An 18,184-nucleotide genomic window follows, 5' to 3' on the forward strand; every position below is an offset into this window, starting at 1 on the left:
GTGTCAGCCCCCCTAGGAACGCCACTGGGATAAGGGTAGGACAGACAGACAGGACATATAGGGAAAGGGATTATTAAAGAGAGGAAGACAAGATAAGGTTACGAGCAGGTGACAGGTTAGGAATTAAAAGCAGCACGGGAAGTGAGCCTTTTTTCAACTGAAGGAAAACTCTGGAACAAGGGAGCATCCGATGAAGTTAAGAGAGAATAGGCTTAGGAGGAATCTAAGAAAGTACTATTTCACGGAAAGGGTGGCGGAAGCGTGGAATGGCCTCCTGGTGGAGGTCATGGAGTCGAAGACTTTGTCAGAATTTAAGAAAGCGTGGGATAAGCACGCGGGATCGCTTAGGAAAAGGAGGAATTAGGGGTTACAGAGGATGGGCAGACTGGATGGGTCATTTGGCCTTTATCTGCCATCGTGTTTCTAAAACATTTCCAGACCCAAATGTGCTCTTGAGTTGGAGTTCATTCACTATACCCAATGAAGGGCAACCCCTCCCTTACGGTTTTCTTGGCACGATAAGGGACTGGTTTGTCATTGCCTTCTCCTGATGTATGAAGGGTTACGTGACTTGTCCAAGGCCACAAGTAGCGGCTGCGGGATTTGAACCTGGGTCCACCAGTTCCCAGCCTGTTGCATTTGAGAACTTGTGCACTGTTGAGAAATGGTGAACAATGAAAACCACAGCAACGGAAAGAACAGTGATATGCCACGAAGAGTAACACAGAGAAAGCGAGGAGTGGGAACAGAGTCAGGCTCTTCAAAAACAGACCAGAGACGCTGGAGAAGGGTGACAAACTTTAATAAATGATGACTCAACAAGGTACCAAGTCTTGGCACACAAGGTGCCTTCCTCAGGAGTCTTGGTTTGTGTTTCAAAAAATGGAGTCTTCAATAGGTGAAATCTGAGAGGAGGGGGGTCTTTAAAAGACCCTTGTCGTGGCGAATGCTGCTGCATAGTTTCACAGCGGCATATAGAAGCAGCAGCAGCACTGATTTCTGTTCACTTTCAGGCTTATTTTCGAAAGAGAAGGACGCCCATCTTTCGACACAAATCACAAGATGGACGTCCTTCTGAGAGGATCACCCAAATCGATATAATGGAAAGCCGATTTTGGGCGTCCCCAACTGCTTTCCATCATGGGGACAACCAAAGTTCCCAGGGGCATGTTGGAGGCATAGCAAAGGCGGGACTTGGGCATGCCTAACACATGGGCGTCCTTGACCCATAACGGAAAAAAAAGGGCGTCCCTGACAAACACTTAGACGACTTTACCTGGTCCTTTTTTTTCTTATGACCAAGCCACAAAAAGGTGCCCAAACTGACCAGATGACCACTGGATGGAATCGGGGATGACCTCCCCTTACTCCCCCAGTCGTCACTAACCCTCTCCCACCCTTACATTTTTTTTTAAAATATTTTTGCCAGCCTCTAATATCATACCCAGCTCCATGACAGCAGTATGCAGGTCCCTGGAGCAGTTTTAGTGGGTGCAGTGCACTTCAGGCAGGCGGACCCAGGCCCATCCCCCCACTACCTGTTACACTTGTGGTGGTAAATGTGAGCCCTTCAAAACCCACCAGAAACCCACTGTACCCACATCTAGGTGCCCCCCTTCACCCATAAGGGCTATGGTAGTGATGTACAGTTGTGGGGAGTGGGTTTTAGGGGAGTTTTGGGGGGACTCAGCACTGAAGGTAAGGGATCTATGTACCTGGGAGGTTTTTCTGAAGCTACTGCAGTGCCCCCTAGGGTGCCCGGTTGGTGTCCTGGCATGTCGGGGGGACCAGTGCACTACGAATGCTGACTCCTCTCATGACCAAATGGCTTGTATTTGGTCATTTCTGAGATGGGCATCCTTGGTTTCCATTCTCGCCAAAAATCAGAAATGACCAAGTCTAAGGATGACCATCTCTAGGGATGACCTAAATTGCAAGATTTGGGCGTCCCCGACTGTATTATCGAAACGAAAGATGGACACCCATCTTGTTTCGATAATGCGGGTTTCCCCGCCCCTTCGCCGGGACGTCCTGTGAGGCCGTCCTCAGGAAAACTCGGGCACCCCTTTCGATTATGCCCCTCTACGGTGCCTAACATTGGCACCATTTACTGAATTCCGTCTTATGTGTTTAAATATCATCTCTTTTCACCTTGGAACTGCAAGGGGGGAAACAGGTACTTACACTAACAGCTGGTTTCTCTGTTACGCATGTGCTTTTTGACAACCAAGCAGAGCATCTGGAGTGACAGGGCCTCAGAACTGTTCCATTAGCAATACAAATGGGGTGTTGATACATTGAAGGGCGAGCAAGCTGTATCGTGCCAGGGATATTTCTTTCCCCGTCTTTCCATCATGTCACAAGTCAGTGAAGAGCTGCGGAGCACAATTCACAGATTCATGGGAATCTGACAGGCCTAGACAGTTGAAAAACCTCATGACAGCACCTCCGGATCTGGGGAAATGGATAGCAGGTTCATGCATATTACAAGGAGAGGCAGGTGAAATACATGGAACACAGCCAGGGCTTGTTCTGAAACTTGCATAACTGCGTTTGTTTGTTTTTCTGCACAGTCTCTGAGCAGTGATTTTATTATATTCTATATTTATGTGTATTTTTTTTCACATTCTGAGCCCAGGCAGTAATATCATCGTAATCACCAAAGAAAACATAATACCTCATAAAAGAAACACAATTTAACTCATACTAGGGCTGCCCAGTTACTTCAAGCTCTCAAGCCTGGAGAGGCAGGAGGGGGAAACAGCAATTTTTAATTGATTTATTCATTTGGTACTTGGTAAATCACTTTTAGAAACCAAACATTATAGCGCTGTACAATACTAATAAAAAAACAAAGGTATAGAAGAGGTATAGAAGAAGAATATAGTAACATAGTAGATGACGGCAGAAAAAGACCTGCACAGTCCATCCAGTCTGCCCAACAAGATAAACTCACATGTGCTGCTTTTTGTGTATACCTTACCTTGATTTGTATCTGTCCTTTTCAGGGCACAGACCTTGTAAGTCTGCCCAGCACTATCCCCGCCTCCCAACCACCAGTCCCGCCTCCCACCACCGGCCCTGGCACAGACCGTATAAGTCTGCCCAGCACTACCCCCGCCTCCTAACCACCAGCCCTGCCTCCCACCACCGGCTCTGGCACAGACCGTATAAGTCTGCCCAGCACTATCCCCGCCTCCCAACCACCAGCCCCGCCTCCCACCACCGGTTCTGGCACAGACCGTATAAGTCTGTCCAGCACTATCCCCACCCCCCACAACCGGTTCTGGCACAGACCGTACAAGTCTGCCCAGCACTATCCCCGCCTCCTAACCACCAGTCCCGTCTCCCACCACCAGCTCTGGCACAGACTGTATAAGTCTGCCCAGCACTATCTCCGCCTCCGAACCATTAGCCCCGCCTCCCACCACTGGTTCTGGCACAGACCGTATAAGTCTGCCCAGCACTATCCCCACCACCAGTCCCGCCTCACAACACCGGCTCTGGCTCAGACCGTATAAGTCTGCCCAGCACCATCCCCACCTCCCAACCACCAGTCCCGCCTCCCACCACTGGCTCTGGCACAGACCGTATAAGTCTGCCCAGCACTAGCCCCGCCTCCCACCACCAGTTCTGGCACAGACCGTATAGGTCTGCCCAGCACTATCCCCGCCTCCCAACCACCAGCCCCGCCTCCCACCTCCGGTTCTGGCACAGACCGTATAAGTCTGCCCAGCACCATCCCCGCCTCCCAACCACCAGTCCCGCCTCCCACCACCGGCTCTGGCACAGACCGTATAAGTCTGCCCAGCACTAGCCCCGCCTCCCAACCACTAGCCCCGCCTCCCACCACCAGTTCTGGCACAGACCATATAAGTCTGCCCAGCACTATCCCCGCCTCCCAACCACCAGTCCCGCCTCCCACCACCGGCTCTGGCACAGACCGTATAAGTCTGCCCAGCACCATCCCCGCCTCCCAACCACCAGTCCCGCCTCCCACCACCGGCTCTGGCACAGACTGTATAAGTCTGTCCAGCACTAGCCCCGCCTCCCACCACCAGTTCTGGCACAGACCATATAAGTCTGCCCAGCACTATCCCCGCCTCCCAACCACCAGTCCCGCCTCCCACCACCGGCTCTGGCACAGACCGTATAAGTCCGCCCAGCACCATCCCCGCCTCCCGCCACCGGCTCTGCCACCCAATCTCGGCTAAGCACCTGAGGATCCATTCCTTCTGAACAGGATTCCTTTATGTTTATCCCACGCATGTTTGAATTCCGTTACCATTTTCATTTCCACCACCTCCCGCGGGAGAGCATTCCAAGCATCCACTACTCTCTCCGTGTTGTTGAAAAAGAATAGGGAAGTCAAAATAAAATAAATGCCACTGCTAAGAGATCAGTGGTTACACAATACATTGATTGAACCCCTCAAAAAAAAAAACCAAAGTGCCCCCCCTGAAATACTCTCCAGAACAGCCTGCCAAAAGCACCATTTAATTAATACTAGTATCATGTAGGAAGGAAACGTTAAATTAGTACAGAAGTTTCATAAGTTGTTCAGTTTGGTTTCTTTTTTTAATATGTATAATCATGAAGTAGCACGTGACATTTCATGATAGCACACTGTCCCATAATGCACCCGTCTCATCTTCCGCCAGGGTCGCTTTACTCATACTACCCCTCTCCTCAAGACCCTTCACTGGCTCCCTATCCGTTTTCGCATCCTGTTCAAACTTCTTCTACTAACCTATAAATGTACTCACTCTGCTGCTCCCCAGTATCTCTCCACACTCGTCCTTCCCTACACCCCCTTCCCATGCACTCTGCTCCATGGATAAATCCTTCTTATCTGTTCCCTTCTCCACTACTGCCAACTCCAGACTTCGTGCCTTCTGTCTCGCTGCACCCTACGCCTGGAATAAACTTCCTGAGCCCCTACGTCTTGCCCCATCCTTGGCCACCTTTAAATCTAGACTGAAATCCCACCTCTTTAACATTGCTTTTGACTCGTAACCACTCGCCTCCACCTACCCTCCTCTCCTCTTTCCTGTACACATTAATTGATTTGATTACTTTATTTTTTGTCTATTAGATTGTAAGCTCTTTGAGCAGGGACTGTCTTTCTTCTATGTTTGTGCAGCGCTGCATTCGCCTTGTAGCGCTATAGAAATGCTAAATAGTAATAGTAGTAGTAGGATAAGGTTGCTAGAAATCCAGGACCCAGCCCATCCTGGAATGGCTAATTTGGCAGCTCTGTTCCTATTGAAAGGATTTTCTGGAACTTCTTTCCTTTGCTGCAATGTGTTTACTTCCTTCTGGGATGTGCAACTTTCTTTTTTCCACAGAACCAATCCGACGAGTTTTCTTTTTTTATTTTATTTTTTCTAAGTTGCTCTTCCCCTCCCCTGGCAAGGGCCACTTATTTCTTCTGGCTCTGGGTCAGCTGGGAAGAAGAACAGAAAACCCGGTAGGCGGCTCTCCCAGTGGAAGCTCCTCTGAGCCACGGTGGCAGGCAGAGCAAGTGATCCAGGCCGGGTCTTAGCGAGAGCCAGCAGCAGGATAGTGTGATAGTGAGTGATAGTGAGAGTCACGCGCGGCTGCAGAGATGCGACCCCAGTGCAGCGGGTTCCTGCTGAGGCGGCTCCTGGCAGCCCGCAGTGCAGCCCCCCGGCCCCACTCCAGCCATGGACTGTACGAGCCCACCTTCAGGAGTTCGGTGCTTGACCCGGAGAACATGTGGAGTGAGGCGGCCGGGCTCCTCAGCTGGTTCAAGCCCTGGGCTGTCACTATGGACCGCAGCAATCCCCCTGCTACCAGCTGGTGAGTGCAAAGCCCGCCCTCTGCCTCCTGCTTTCCAGGTAGCGGGGCTGCTCTTAGCTGGGTGCCTGCCAGTCAGAGCTCACGAATAACTTGGCAGATGTGCCCATCTAGGCCTGTAGGAATGCAACTTTTTTTTTTTTTTTGCAGGAGATCAGATGTTGTTAAAGTGCATTTCGCACGTTGTCTGCAGAACTTTAACCCTCGGGTTTCCATGAAGTTTTTTTTTGTTTCAGGTTTTTTTTTTGCACTTTTCAAACGAGCGCCGGTGGTTGCTAAAGAGTAAACAGCGCTCCCCTCCCCCACCCACTGGTGAACGCTGCTGTTTTTCACGAGTTCCCTGCTTGAATAAAGTACTACTACTACTATTTGACATTTCTAAAACGCCACTAGGGTTACGCAGCGCTGTACAATTTAACATAGAAGGACAGTCCCTGCTCAAAGAGCTTACAATCTAATGGACAAATGTACAAACAGTCAAGTAGGGGTCGTCAGATTGGGGCAGTCAGGATTTCCTGAAAGGTATAAAGGTTAGGTGCCCAAAGCAACATTGAAGAGGTGGGCTATGAGCAAGGATTTGAAGATGGGTAGGGAGGGGGCTTGGCGTAATCAGTGTCTTTGCCCTGATTATACACATGGAAAGAAGACAGTAAGGGACTGATGCCAGGCAGGGGTTATTTCACCCAGACGTACATTGAGGTAGTTCGCCTTGGAGGGAAGGGAGTGGGGACAAAGTCTTTATTGGCAGTGGGAGGAGAGGGAACATCTGGAAGGTACACCTCCAGGTTGGCAAGACTAGGCGGTTTCCCAGGGCAGCAGCTTTGGGGGGGGGGGGGGGAGGAGGGGGAGGAGGAGGAAAGGTTAGCTACAGTCTAAGCAAAACAAACAGCAACCTGCATGAGGTGTGGGTGATTTTTAAATAGCCCTCCCCCCACCAAAGCTTAATATTTTAAAGCATGATTTCTTGGGGTGGGGGCAGATTAGGGGCCTTAATTTAATTGAGGAAGGGGGGGTGTATGGCCGAAGGATCGCCTAGGGTATCTAATACCTTTGCACCAGCCCTGGGTGCTGCCCTCCATGCCCACCCGCAAACTGCCAATGCGGAGGTCGTCTTTTCATGGCTGTGATTTCTGCTGTTTTATCCTGACTTTTACTCCTTCCCTAAAGCCTCACCCACAACATCGCCATACCCACCAACACCCCCACGGGAGCATCCTTTATTCTTCAGTCACAGCTTGGGCAAGTTAGTCTTGAAAGATATTTCATCCATTCAAGCAAATGGTATTGACCACTGCAGTTTTGTTCATCTTTAATTCTGGGTTCTTGTTCAGCCCATCCCCCCCCCCCCCCCCATTCTCTCCCATCCACAAGTGTTCTCTCCCTTTATGTATATAAGTATTGCCATACTGGGACCAAAGGTCCATCGAGCCCAGCATCCTGTTTCCAACAGTTGTTCAATCCAGGCCACAAATACCCGGCAAGATCCCAAAAATGTACAAGACATTTTATTCTGCTTATCCCAGAAATAGTGGATTTTCCCCAAGTCCATTTAATAACGGTCTATGGACTTTTCCTTTAGGAAGCCGGCCAAACCTTTTTTAAACTCCGCTAAGCTAACTGCCTTTACCACATTCTCTGGCAACGAATTCCAGAGTTTAATTACAGGTTGAGTGAAGAAAAGTTTTCTCCGATTCATTTTAAATTTACTACATTGTAGCTTCATCGCATGCCCCCCTAGTCCTAGTATTTTTGGAAAGTGTGAACAGACGCTTCACAGCTACCCGTTCCACTCCACTCATTATTTTATAGACCTCTATCATATCTCCCCTCAGCCGCCTTTTCTCCAAGCTGAAGAGCCCTAGCCGCTTGTCCCATCCCCTTTATCATTTTCGTCGCCCTTCTCTGTAGCAGTTTCTAGATAACGTCTTCATAGCTATTTCCATACAAAGGAAAATAAGTTTCCATCCAGCGTTTTTCAAGGTTGTGCATTTTGAGATTCTCACACTGCCATTTGTACCCACTTGCATCCCTCACAAGGAATCTTACGATCATGCATAGCTATGGGGTTGTCACTATGTGGCCTTTGGTTTAGGTCATCTGTGCTCTCCGATCAGTATATTCCTGGACATTGTTTGTACACCCTACCTCTTCCATACCTCTGGACATAGAGCAGTTTTTGGTGGCTGTGACTCCATAATCATAGCCAAATAAAATTGTGTAACCCCTCCCCCCTTCTGTAGGTGCAGAATAATGAGCCACCTATGGAACGCCAACCCAGATTGTGACTCCATTTGGGGTCCAGACCCAACCCTGTCCCTTCGAGGAAAATTGCCCACTGTCCTGCCTTCACCTATTCATTGTGGTGAACTGTCCATGGGTGTCTTAAGGAGATGGGGTCATTTAAATTCTAGTTAGATCATTTTTTTTTCTGTTTGGTTGTTTTCTGCTTGGAATGCCCTCCCGCGGGAGGTGGTGGAGATGAAAACGGTAACGGAATTCAAACATGCCTGGGATAAACATAAAGGAATCCTGTTCAGAAGAAATGGATCCTCAGGAGCTTAGCTGAGATTGGATAACAGAGCCGGTGGTGGGAGGCGGGGATAGTGCTGGGCAGACTTATACGGTCTGTGCCAGAGCTGATGGTGGGAGGCAGGGCTGGTGGTTGGGAGGCGGGGATAGTGCTGGGCAGACTTGTACGGTCTGTGCCCTGAAAAAGACAGGTACAAATCAAGGTAAGGTATACACAAAAAAGTGGCACATTTCTTGGGCAGACTGGATGGACCGTGCAGGTCTTTTTCTGCCGTCATCTACTATGTTACTATGTTATTGCATTCTACAGGTGTCCAGGAAGAGCTGATTTAAATGGTAACTGGTCTGTCAGCCTGACTGTGGAGAGTGAATAAACTCCTTGCACTTCTGTTAGAAAATTAGCAGTGCCACCCGTCCCTGCTCTGTGGGCTGCCGTTTGAGAAAGAGCGCACAGTTCACTGGGGAGAATTTACCATAGTAACAGACTGAGAGAAAAAGCCAGTCTTGAGAGAAATGAACTGGTTTATTTATTGTTCTGGAGTATCATAAGATTTGAACGGCAGCTTAGAAACTGAAATTGCAAATCTGTAATGAAATCGCGACCTAATTCTATAAAAAGCGCTAAAGAATGTGCGCACAATGTAATTGAATAACAAGCTAATTAGCACCAATAATTGGCTTTTTAATAAGCAATTATTGCCACTAATTAGAACTAATTAAAATGTGCAGGTTTAAATTTAGGCATGAGTGCAAAAAGGGGGCGTGGAAATGGGAAGGTCATGGGTGGAGCGGGGGTGTCCTTTTCGGTTGCACATGTAATTATAGAATAAGGTGGGATGAGCGTCTAATTTAGGCACAAGCATTTGCACCACATTTCCATTAGTGTAAATAGCCGCACCTGAATGTAGGCATGGGTTACATAAGAACATAAGAATAGCCATACTGGGTTAGACAAACAGTGGCCACATTCCATGTAGAACCCCAAAGAATAGCAAGATTCTGGAATCCTAAAGAGTGACAAGATTCCATGCAGAATTTCAAGGAGTAGCAACATTCCATGTGGAATCCCACAGAACAGCAAGGTTCTGGAATCCTAAAGAGTGACAAGATTCCATGCAGAATCTCAAAGAGTAGCAACATTCCATACTGCAAATCCCAGGGCAAGCAGTAAGTGATGGCAGATAAAGTCCTGAACAGTCTATCTCTATCCAGTCTGCCCAGCAGTCACATTCATCATCAATTCATGACTAAATCAACAATAAATGTGATTTTATATACTTGATCATGGTCTTTCTTTGGTGTTTCTGAGACAGAGACCGTAGAAGTCTACCTGGCTCTGTCCTTAAGTTCAACTACTGGAAAAATCCCACTCCAGCCTATCCGAATCCATCTTATCATTTGCGAGAGACAGACCATAAAAGTCTACCCGGCTTTGTCCTCATGTTCCATATTACTGGAGTTTCCGTCAAAGCCCTCTCCAGCCCATCCTAAACTGGATTACCATATGCGGGATCCAGACCGTATGAGCCTGCCCAGCACCGGCCTTAATTTTTACAGCCAGAGTCGCCATCTAAGCACCACTTGACATGTAAACACATATGCAACCTTTTATTGTACAGCGCTGCGTACGTCTAGTAGCGCTATAGAAACGATAAGTAGTAGTAGTATGAGCGCCGAAAAGACTGCTGAGCAGTAGTCAATAAACAGCACTCCGAGCTGGGTTCCGTTTAAAGAATAGCACGTAATGCCGGAATCTACGCCCAAGTTTGGGCACAAGGATTTACACCAACCGAAACCTGGTGTAAAATCTGTGTGTGTTCTGTAATGGTGCATGTATCTTTAGTGAATGCCTGTGACTTGCCCGTACTCCTCCCAAGGCCACGCCCCCTTTTCAGTTGCACGCTAAAAGATTGATGTGCGCATCTTTATAGAAAGATACTTAGCAAGATGTGCACGAGAAAGAATCCAAATTGTTGCCAATTAACAGCAATAATTAGCGCCCAATTATTGGTGCCAATTGTCTCGTTACTCAAATTGCACGCACAAATTGGGCTGGAGCCCAGGTTTTGCACGGCCAGTTGTGAGCACCCTATATAGAATCGGGGGCTGGGGGGAGGGGTAAAGGTCAATTCTATAAATGGGCACTTGCATTAGAAGAAACAGACATAAATCCTCACGGACATTGATGCAGAAGATTAAATTAACCCTTCTGTGTCTCCTCTGATGTGGTGTTAAAACTCCTGCTTTGTGTTCAGCCTTATCTGTGTGAAACACTTTTCTGCATTGTAGACAATATGCTGAAATCTTCTGCCTAGTGAGCAGCGGCAGCCAAAAAAGCAAACAGGATGTTAGGAATTATTAGGCGAGAGATGCAAAATAAGACCAAAAATATTATAATGCCTCTGTATCGCTACATGGTGCGACCTCACATTAAGTATTGCGTTCAGTTCTGGTCGCTGTGTCTCAAAAAATATAGTGGAATTAGAAAAGGTTCAAAGAGCAAATTATAAAGGGGATGGATCTCCTCCTGTATGAGGAAAGGCTAAAGAGATTAGGGCTCTTCAGCTTGGAAAAGAGGTGGCTGAAGGAGGGGGGGGGGGGGGGGGGGGATATGATCGAGGTCTATAAAATCCCGAGTGGTGTAGAACGGGGTAGAAGTGAATCGTTTTTTTTTTTTTTCACTCTTTCAAAAAGTACAAAATCCAGGGGGCATTCGATAAAATTACATGGAAATACTTTTAAAACAAATAGGAGGAAATATTTTTTCACTCAAAGAATAGTTAAGCTCTGGAACTCGCTGCCGGAGGATATGGTAACAGTGGTTCGTGTATCTGGGTTTAAAAAAGGTTTGGACAACCTAGTGGAACGTAGAGGAACCTAGAGGAAAAGTACATAGTCTGTTATTGAGATGGACATGGGGGAAGCCACTGCTTGCCCCGGGACTGGTAGCATGGAATGTTGCTACTAATTTGGGTTTCCGCCAGGTACTTGTAACCTGGATTGGCCACTGTTGGAAGCAGGATTCTGGGCTAGATGGACCATTGCTCTGACCCAGTATGGCTGTTCTTATGGTTGTAAAAGTGTATGCAGACATCATACTAATCTCACACCAACGTTGGCACGAGCTTTCTGTATTGGCCCCTGATTTTTATTTTTAATACCCTCAAAATGCTCAACCATTCACCACAAGGGAAGAGCAACTTTTTGCATGTCTAATACATACCTTTTTCCAGTTATTGCCAGCAGACTGTTCCAGTGGTAACTTTAGATTGCTTTTGGCTTGTTGTTTTTGTAAACGTTCTGTTTTGTAATGCAAGTCTTCTGAACTATAATTAAACCTGTATTCTGGGGTTTCTTGTTATGCAAGGTGCTGTGGACATTCTGTGTGGATTAGCAGGTTGTAAAGTTATGAAATATTCTGTTCTGCCTGTTGTCTTTGGGTGTGTGTGTGTGTGTGTATATATAATATACTTGACATTCTCAAACAAGGCCATGACCCAAAGTGTTATACCAGTCATAACCATATACAGTCATATAGTGCTAGATTCTATATATGGTGCTGTAAAAATCAGCGCTGAAAAAACTCCACCTAGGCATGTTCTATAAACCGCGCCTAACTTTAGAATACGCCTGGGGCCAGTCCATACAACCAAACCTAGTTGTGGGAATTTATGCCGAGTAAAACTCGATGTAAATGCCGGCAATTAAGTTAGATATAGAGGAGGCGCCTAAAAGAATTGCCCCTGAAATCATTGCCGGCTAAGCGTATTCTATACTTGGCGCTGATTATAGAATATGCTTAGTTGTTATTTCAGTGCCTAAATCTGTGCACACCCATTACACCGACTAAAACATGGCGTAAATCCCAGCGTATAGATTTAGGCGCGCTAGGCACCTAAATTTCAGAATGCCCATTTCCCCCGTCCATAACCACACCCCTTTTTACCTGTGCATGTTGGACGTTCGGCGCACCTGATTACTGAATATGCTTAGTGAGTTGTGTGCCTAAGTTCTAATTAGTGACAATTAGTACTTATTGCTTATTAAGTGCTGATATCAGTGCTCAGCTCGTTAAGCCAATTAAGTTACGTGCAGTGTTATAGAATCTGTTGCCAATTTTGGCACCTAAATCTAAACGCACTGTATAGAATCCGGGGGAGAGCAGGTATATTCCATACCAGTGCGCATAATTTTTAGTATTGCCCAAAGTCCGCCCATTCCACATCCACGGTCACACCCCCTTTTTGGCAGCACGCATTAGCATTTACACATACAGTAATACCTCGGTTTTCGTTGACTTCGGTTATCGTAGATTTTTTCCGCGAAAAATTTGTCTCGGATTTCGTCGGCGTGCCCACGTGACCTCGCTGCTAATTTTGCGAAAACAAAGGGCGACCCACGCATTCTCCTGCTCAGTGTGGCGTAGTTTCTCGTTGTGTGAGCGTCACCCCGCGTGTCTAGCCAAACAATTCCAAATAGAAATAATTGCCTCGGTTTTCGTCGGTTTCGGATTTCACCGATTGTTTTCGGACGGATTATCGACGAAAACCGAGGTGTCACTGTATTACTTTATAGAATATGCTTATCAAGTTGTGGGTGTAAATTCTAATTAAAGCCAATTAGTGTCGATAATTGCCTGTTATTTGGCAATTATCGGTGCCGATTGGCATGTTTAGATAATTAAGTTGCACTCACAGTACAGCCTGAATTGCGTTCACAACTCAAGTTGCACTGTATAGAATCTGTGGGATAATGACGTCTACTATTTTTGGATCCAAAGCCGCGACATGCAGTGGTTAATATATGCTCACTTCATCATCATTGGTCCTTTTGCTATATAAAAATAGTAATTTAGTATCATAATAAAATTTCTTTAATACTTCGTTACCGTCATATTTTTTATTTGATCACTTTAGAATAATTGTCCGGTTGTCAATATTATCATGACTAGATTATGGTCATTCCCAGTATTTGGGAATAAAAGTTAAACATCTTTGTAAACTTTGGATGGTTGAAAACTCTGCCACTAGGATTATTTATTTTGTAGTTCTACATATGAGAAAGTATCTCCTCTATCAGCGAAGTTACATTGGTTGCCAGTTCAGTCCGGAATTAAAGTGTTATGTTTGGTTTTTAAATCCTTATATTGAGAGTTTGTTCTGTTGATCTCTCGAGTACTTTTATGACTTAAAAAAATAACTCTGTATCTCGTTTATGTAATAACTTACTACAGGCTTTTCCATCTGTTAGATTGATCAGATTTAAAGCAATATTCTCTACTTCTTTCTGGGTTTATGCTGTTTGTTTTTGGAATGGTATGCCAGTGCAGGTTCATTCTTTTAAGAATCTATTTGCTTTTAGGAAGATGTTAAAAACGCATTTGTTTTCTTTTTAAGTTTTTTTGTTTAAATAATTTGTTTTTTGTTTAGTTTTTGGTTTGTAATTTTGTTGTCATCCTGATGTATGTTTCAGCTTTGTTTTTTTTTGTTACCTTGCCTTGAATTCCCTTGGGGAGAGTTGGCGGGTTATAAGAACTTGATAACATAGTAAAATAGTAGATGACGGCAGAAAAAGACCTGCATGGTCCATTCAGTCTGCCCAACAAGATAAACTCATATGTGTATACCTTACCTTGATTTGTACCTGCCTTTTTCAGGGCACAGACCCTACAAGTCTGCCCAGCAGTATTTCCCGCCTCCCAACCACCAGTCCCGCCTCCCATCACTGGCTCTGGCACAGACCGTATAAGTCTGCCCTCCACTATCCTCGCCTCCCAACCACCAACCTCTCTTCCCCCACCTGCTCCGCCACCCAATTTTGGCTAAGCTTCTGTTACATAACGTAACATACTTATCTGTATCGCTCCATGGTGCGACCGCACCTGGAGTATTGTGTTCAGTACTGGTCTCCGTATCTCAAAAAAGATATAGTAGAATTGGAAAAGGTACAGCGAAGGGCGACGAAAATGATAGTGGGGATGGGACGACTTTCCTATGAAGAGAGGCTGAGAAGGCTAGGGCTTTTCAGCTTGGAGAAGAGACGGCTGAGGGGAGATATGATAGAAGTGTATAAAATAATGAGTGGAATGGATCGGGTGGATGTGAAGCGACTGTTCACGCTATCCAAAATACTAGGACTAGAGGGCATGAGTTGAAGCTACAGTGTGGTAAATTTAAAACGAATCGGAGAAAATTTTTCTTCACCCAACGTGTAATTAGACTCTGGAATTCATTGCCGGAGAACGTGGTACGGGCGGTTAGCTTGACGGAGTTTAAAAAGGGGTTAGATAGATTCCTAAAGGACAAGTCCATAGACCGCTATTAAATGGACTTGGAAAAATTCTGCATTTTTAGGTATAACTTGTCTGGAATGTTTTTACGTTTGGGGAGCGTGCCAGGTGCCCTTGACCTGGATTGGCCACTGTCGGTGACAGGATGCTGGGCTAGATGGACCTTTGGTCTTTCCCAGTATGGCACTACTTATGTACTTATGTACTTATGTACTTATTCTGGCCTCTCATCTGTCAGATTGGGTGACCATTCATTCGACATGAGTCATGTTTTGCTATACGCTTTGTCAAGGACATCCCCCTTTTATTCAGCCCAAGCCATCTTGCCGGCTCTACTGGATCATTCAGTAGACTTGGCAAAATGGGTCGGGCTGAATAAAAGGGGGCTGTCCTTGAAAAAAACACATAGTGACACACTGGCTCCCTGCTCCCTCTGCCCCGGAACAGGAAGTAACCTGTTCCAGGGCAGAGGGAACTGGGAACCAGCGGAGCCGACAGGCGCGCGGGTGCTCTCTGCAACCTCCAGCAGCGTGCACCCGGGGCAGACCGCCCCCACCGCCCCGCCCTTGCTACGCCTCTGGCTCAAGGTGAGTTACATTCAGGTACACTGGGTATTTCTCTGTCCCTGGAAGACTCACAATCTAATGTTAAACCTGAGACAATGGAGGGTTAAGTGACTTGACAAGATCACAAGGAGCAGTAGTGGGATTTGAACCGGGCCACATCTGAATTTCAAGACCAGCGCTCCAACCACTAGGCTACTCCTCCATTCCTATATGGTTATGACTGGTACGACACTTCGGGTCATGAACTTATTTGAGAATGTTTGATGTGACCTGATAGCATTTATTGATGGCCATACTTGAAACAGTTTATTTGATACTAGTAAAAGAGGCCCGTTTCTGAGCAAATGAAACGGGCGCTAGCAAGGTTTTCATCGCCAACACCCCCCTCCCTGCCCAACCCCTTCGTTGTTCTGCCATTGCTCCGCCCTCAACGGCATGACGTTTGACGCGAGGGCGGGGCCCGGAGCGATTTTGCAACCCCCCCGCCTCCCTCCCTGTGAACCCCTTCGTTGTTCTGCCATTGCTCCGCCCTCAACGGCATGACGTTTGACACGAGGGCGGGGCCCGGAGTGATTTCGCAACCCCCCACCTCCCTCCCTGTGAACCCCTTCGTTGTTCTGCCATCAAGGTTTTCGTCGGTAACACCCCCCCTCCCTGCCTCCCTCCCTCCCTGCCAACCCCTTCGTTGTTCTGGCATTGCTCCGCCCTCAACATCATGACGTTTGACGCAAGGGCGGGGCCCGAAGCGATTTCCCCCCCCGCTTCCCTGCCTCCCCCTTCGTTGTTCTGCCATTGCTCCGCCCTAGAGGGAGGGGCCCGGAGCAATTTTGGTGGCTTCACCACCACGAACCTTCGAACCCTTTTGAAGGAAGTCAGGGCTTGGCTTCACTGACGTCAGTGTCCTCAGAACGTTGAGGATGAGTTTTATATATGTAGATAATATATTTCAATCAGTGCATTATCACCACACTATATGAACTCATTGCATAAGGTAAGTTGCTGCATTTTTCCATAGATTTTACCACATATGGTTTAACCCATTAGTGCCCAATGTTTCCATTATTATGGGAACATTGGGCACTAATGGGTTAAAAAGAATCTGCTCCTTTTTTTTTTTGGGTCAATTACATTAATTTTGCTCTTTTGGGCTTCCAGCTAGATTGGAAGTTGTGACCTTGGGCTATGGCTTCAAGAGCCTTCATGCACCCCTCCCCCCCTATTTTATAACTCTCAGTGTCGAAGTTTGGCTCAGTCAGTCAGGGACCAGGAGCTGCTATTGCCCTGTATTTTATATCAAAAGTTGTTACCGAGATCCAAAGTGCAGATTAGAATATGCACAGCCTTTTATACAGCGTGTCAGTGCAGCTGACTGGAATGTAAATGTACTTTAGAAGTAAATTGTTTCTCAGGTTAGCCAGTGCTGTTTTGAATGATATTTATGTTCGTTATCAACTTGCAAAATCAGAGAGCAGTTTGCAAAATAATCAAAAGAAGATACTAAAGGAAAAGACAATAAAGTTTTGGAAAGGAGTCTGTTGCAGACCAATAAAAATAGAGCACAGTAGAAAAATGGGCAGCTTTTCCAGCTTAGCTACCCTTCCTCCCCAGCTCCCCTCCAACCTATTCCTTGAAAGCTATTGAGAAAAAAAAATGAGTTAGAAGGCGCTTTTTGAATTTAGAGAAGGTAGTTTCAGCTCTCATGTATAGAGTTCAATCCATTCATCAGCTGTTGATTGCACAGGCTGGGCAGGATTGGCTGAGGATTGCTTCTGTCCTTAAACTACCCATGGCCTTTAATTTAGGATAAGGGGGCGTGGTCTCCCAGGTGGTGCAATGAGATGTTGCAAGAGGTGGAATTTTGGACCCATTAGGTAAGGGCAGGACTTCAGAAGAGGGCGGAGCTCAAGTCCAGGTATTTCTTAGGAAAGGATAGAAATGAGGCGTATTTTCCAAGCACTTAGACTTGTAAAGTTCCATAGTAACCTATGGAACTTTGTAAGTCTAAGTGCTTTGAAAATGAGCCCCAAGGTTATTTACTTAACAAAGGGGCTGCTGACACCGGCTCCCATTGGGAGTACAGGGGGTGGGGATTTCTAACTTAGACCTTACTATTACTTTAACCCAGAGATGCCAGGATTGCAACATTTCAAGCACTCAATTACATATATTAAATGGTTTCTAAAGCCATGTACCCCTAATTCTATAAACGTGCAAGTACAATTTGTCGCATAGGGCTAGATTCTGTAAATGGCGGCCAAATTTAGGCGCTTAAAAATATTAGTGCTGCTATCCTATAACAGCACCCAAATATGGTCATTGTTTATAGCAGTGTTTCCAAAGTCCAGTCCTGGAGTACTCTTTGCTTTGGTCTTTATGGTAGAAGATAAGAGATCTATCTATACTGTCTTTCAAGGGTGATGATGCAGAGGAACTGAAAGAAATCTCAGTTAAATGGAAGACGTTCTGAGCCAAATCAACAAATGAAAGAGTAGTAAATCACCTGGACCAGATGGCATGCATGAAAGAACTGAAACATGAAATTTCTGATCTGCTGTTGGTAATCTGCAACCTGTTATTAATATCATCCATAGTGCCTGAAGATTGGAGGGTGACCAGTGTAACGCCGATTTATAAAACAGGTTCCGAGGTGATCCAGGAAATTACAGACCAGTAAGCCTGATGTCAGTGCTGGGTAAAAATATTATAAAGAATCAAATTACGGAACACTTAGATAAACATGATTTAAAGGAACAGAGTCAGCATGGTTTCAGCCAAGGGAAGTCTTGCCTCACCAATTCGCTTCATTTCTTTAAAGGTGTGAATAAACATTTGAAAGTGGTTATCTGCCGTCATCTACTATGTTACTATGTCTGCATGGCACAGGGCATCTGAGTGCAGGCATGCACTCAAGGTCTCCTGGGTCCTGATCCTTCCAGTGGGAAGTTGGATGCTTGTACTAGGGGTTGGGGGACCCAGCAGA

General features: G+C 46.3%; 1 protein-coding gene across 1 annotated transcript in view; it reads left to right on the forward strand.

Moving 5' to 3' along the window:
- The first annotated feature begins 5,286 nt into the window (after positions 1-5,286).
- ACSS3 (acyl-CoA synthetase short chain family member 3) overlaps positions 5,287-18,184 on the forward strand; it is a 124,689-nt gene continuing 111,791 nt past the window's right edge. Inside the window, exon 1 of the mRNA XM_030215002.1 lies at positions 5,287-5,823. Within this exon, the coding sequence (XP_030070862.1) occupies positions 5,609-5,823 (215 nt within the window). The 5' untranslated portion in view covers positions 5,287-5,608. The remainder of the gene's footprint in view (positions 5,824-18,184) is intronic.

Source organism: Microcaecilia unicolor, chromosome 9 (assembly GCF_901765095.1).
Source record: "Microcaecilia unicolor chromosome 9, aMicUni1.1, whole genome shotgun sequence".
Classification (NCBI taxonomy): domain Eukaryota; kingdom Metazoa; phylum Chordata; class Amphibia; order Gymnophiona; family Siphonopidae; genus Microcaecilia; species Microcaecilia unicolor.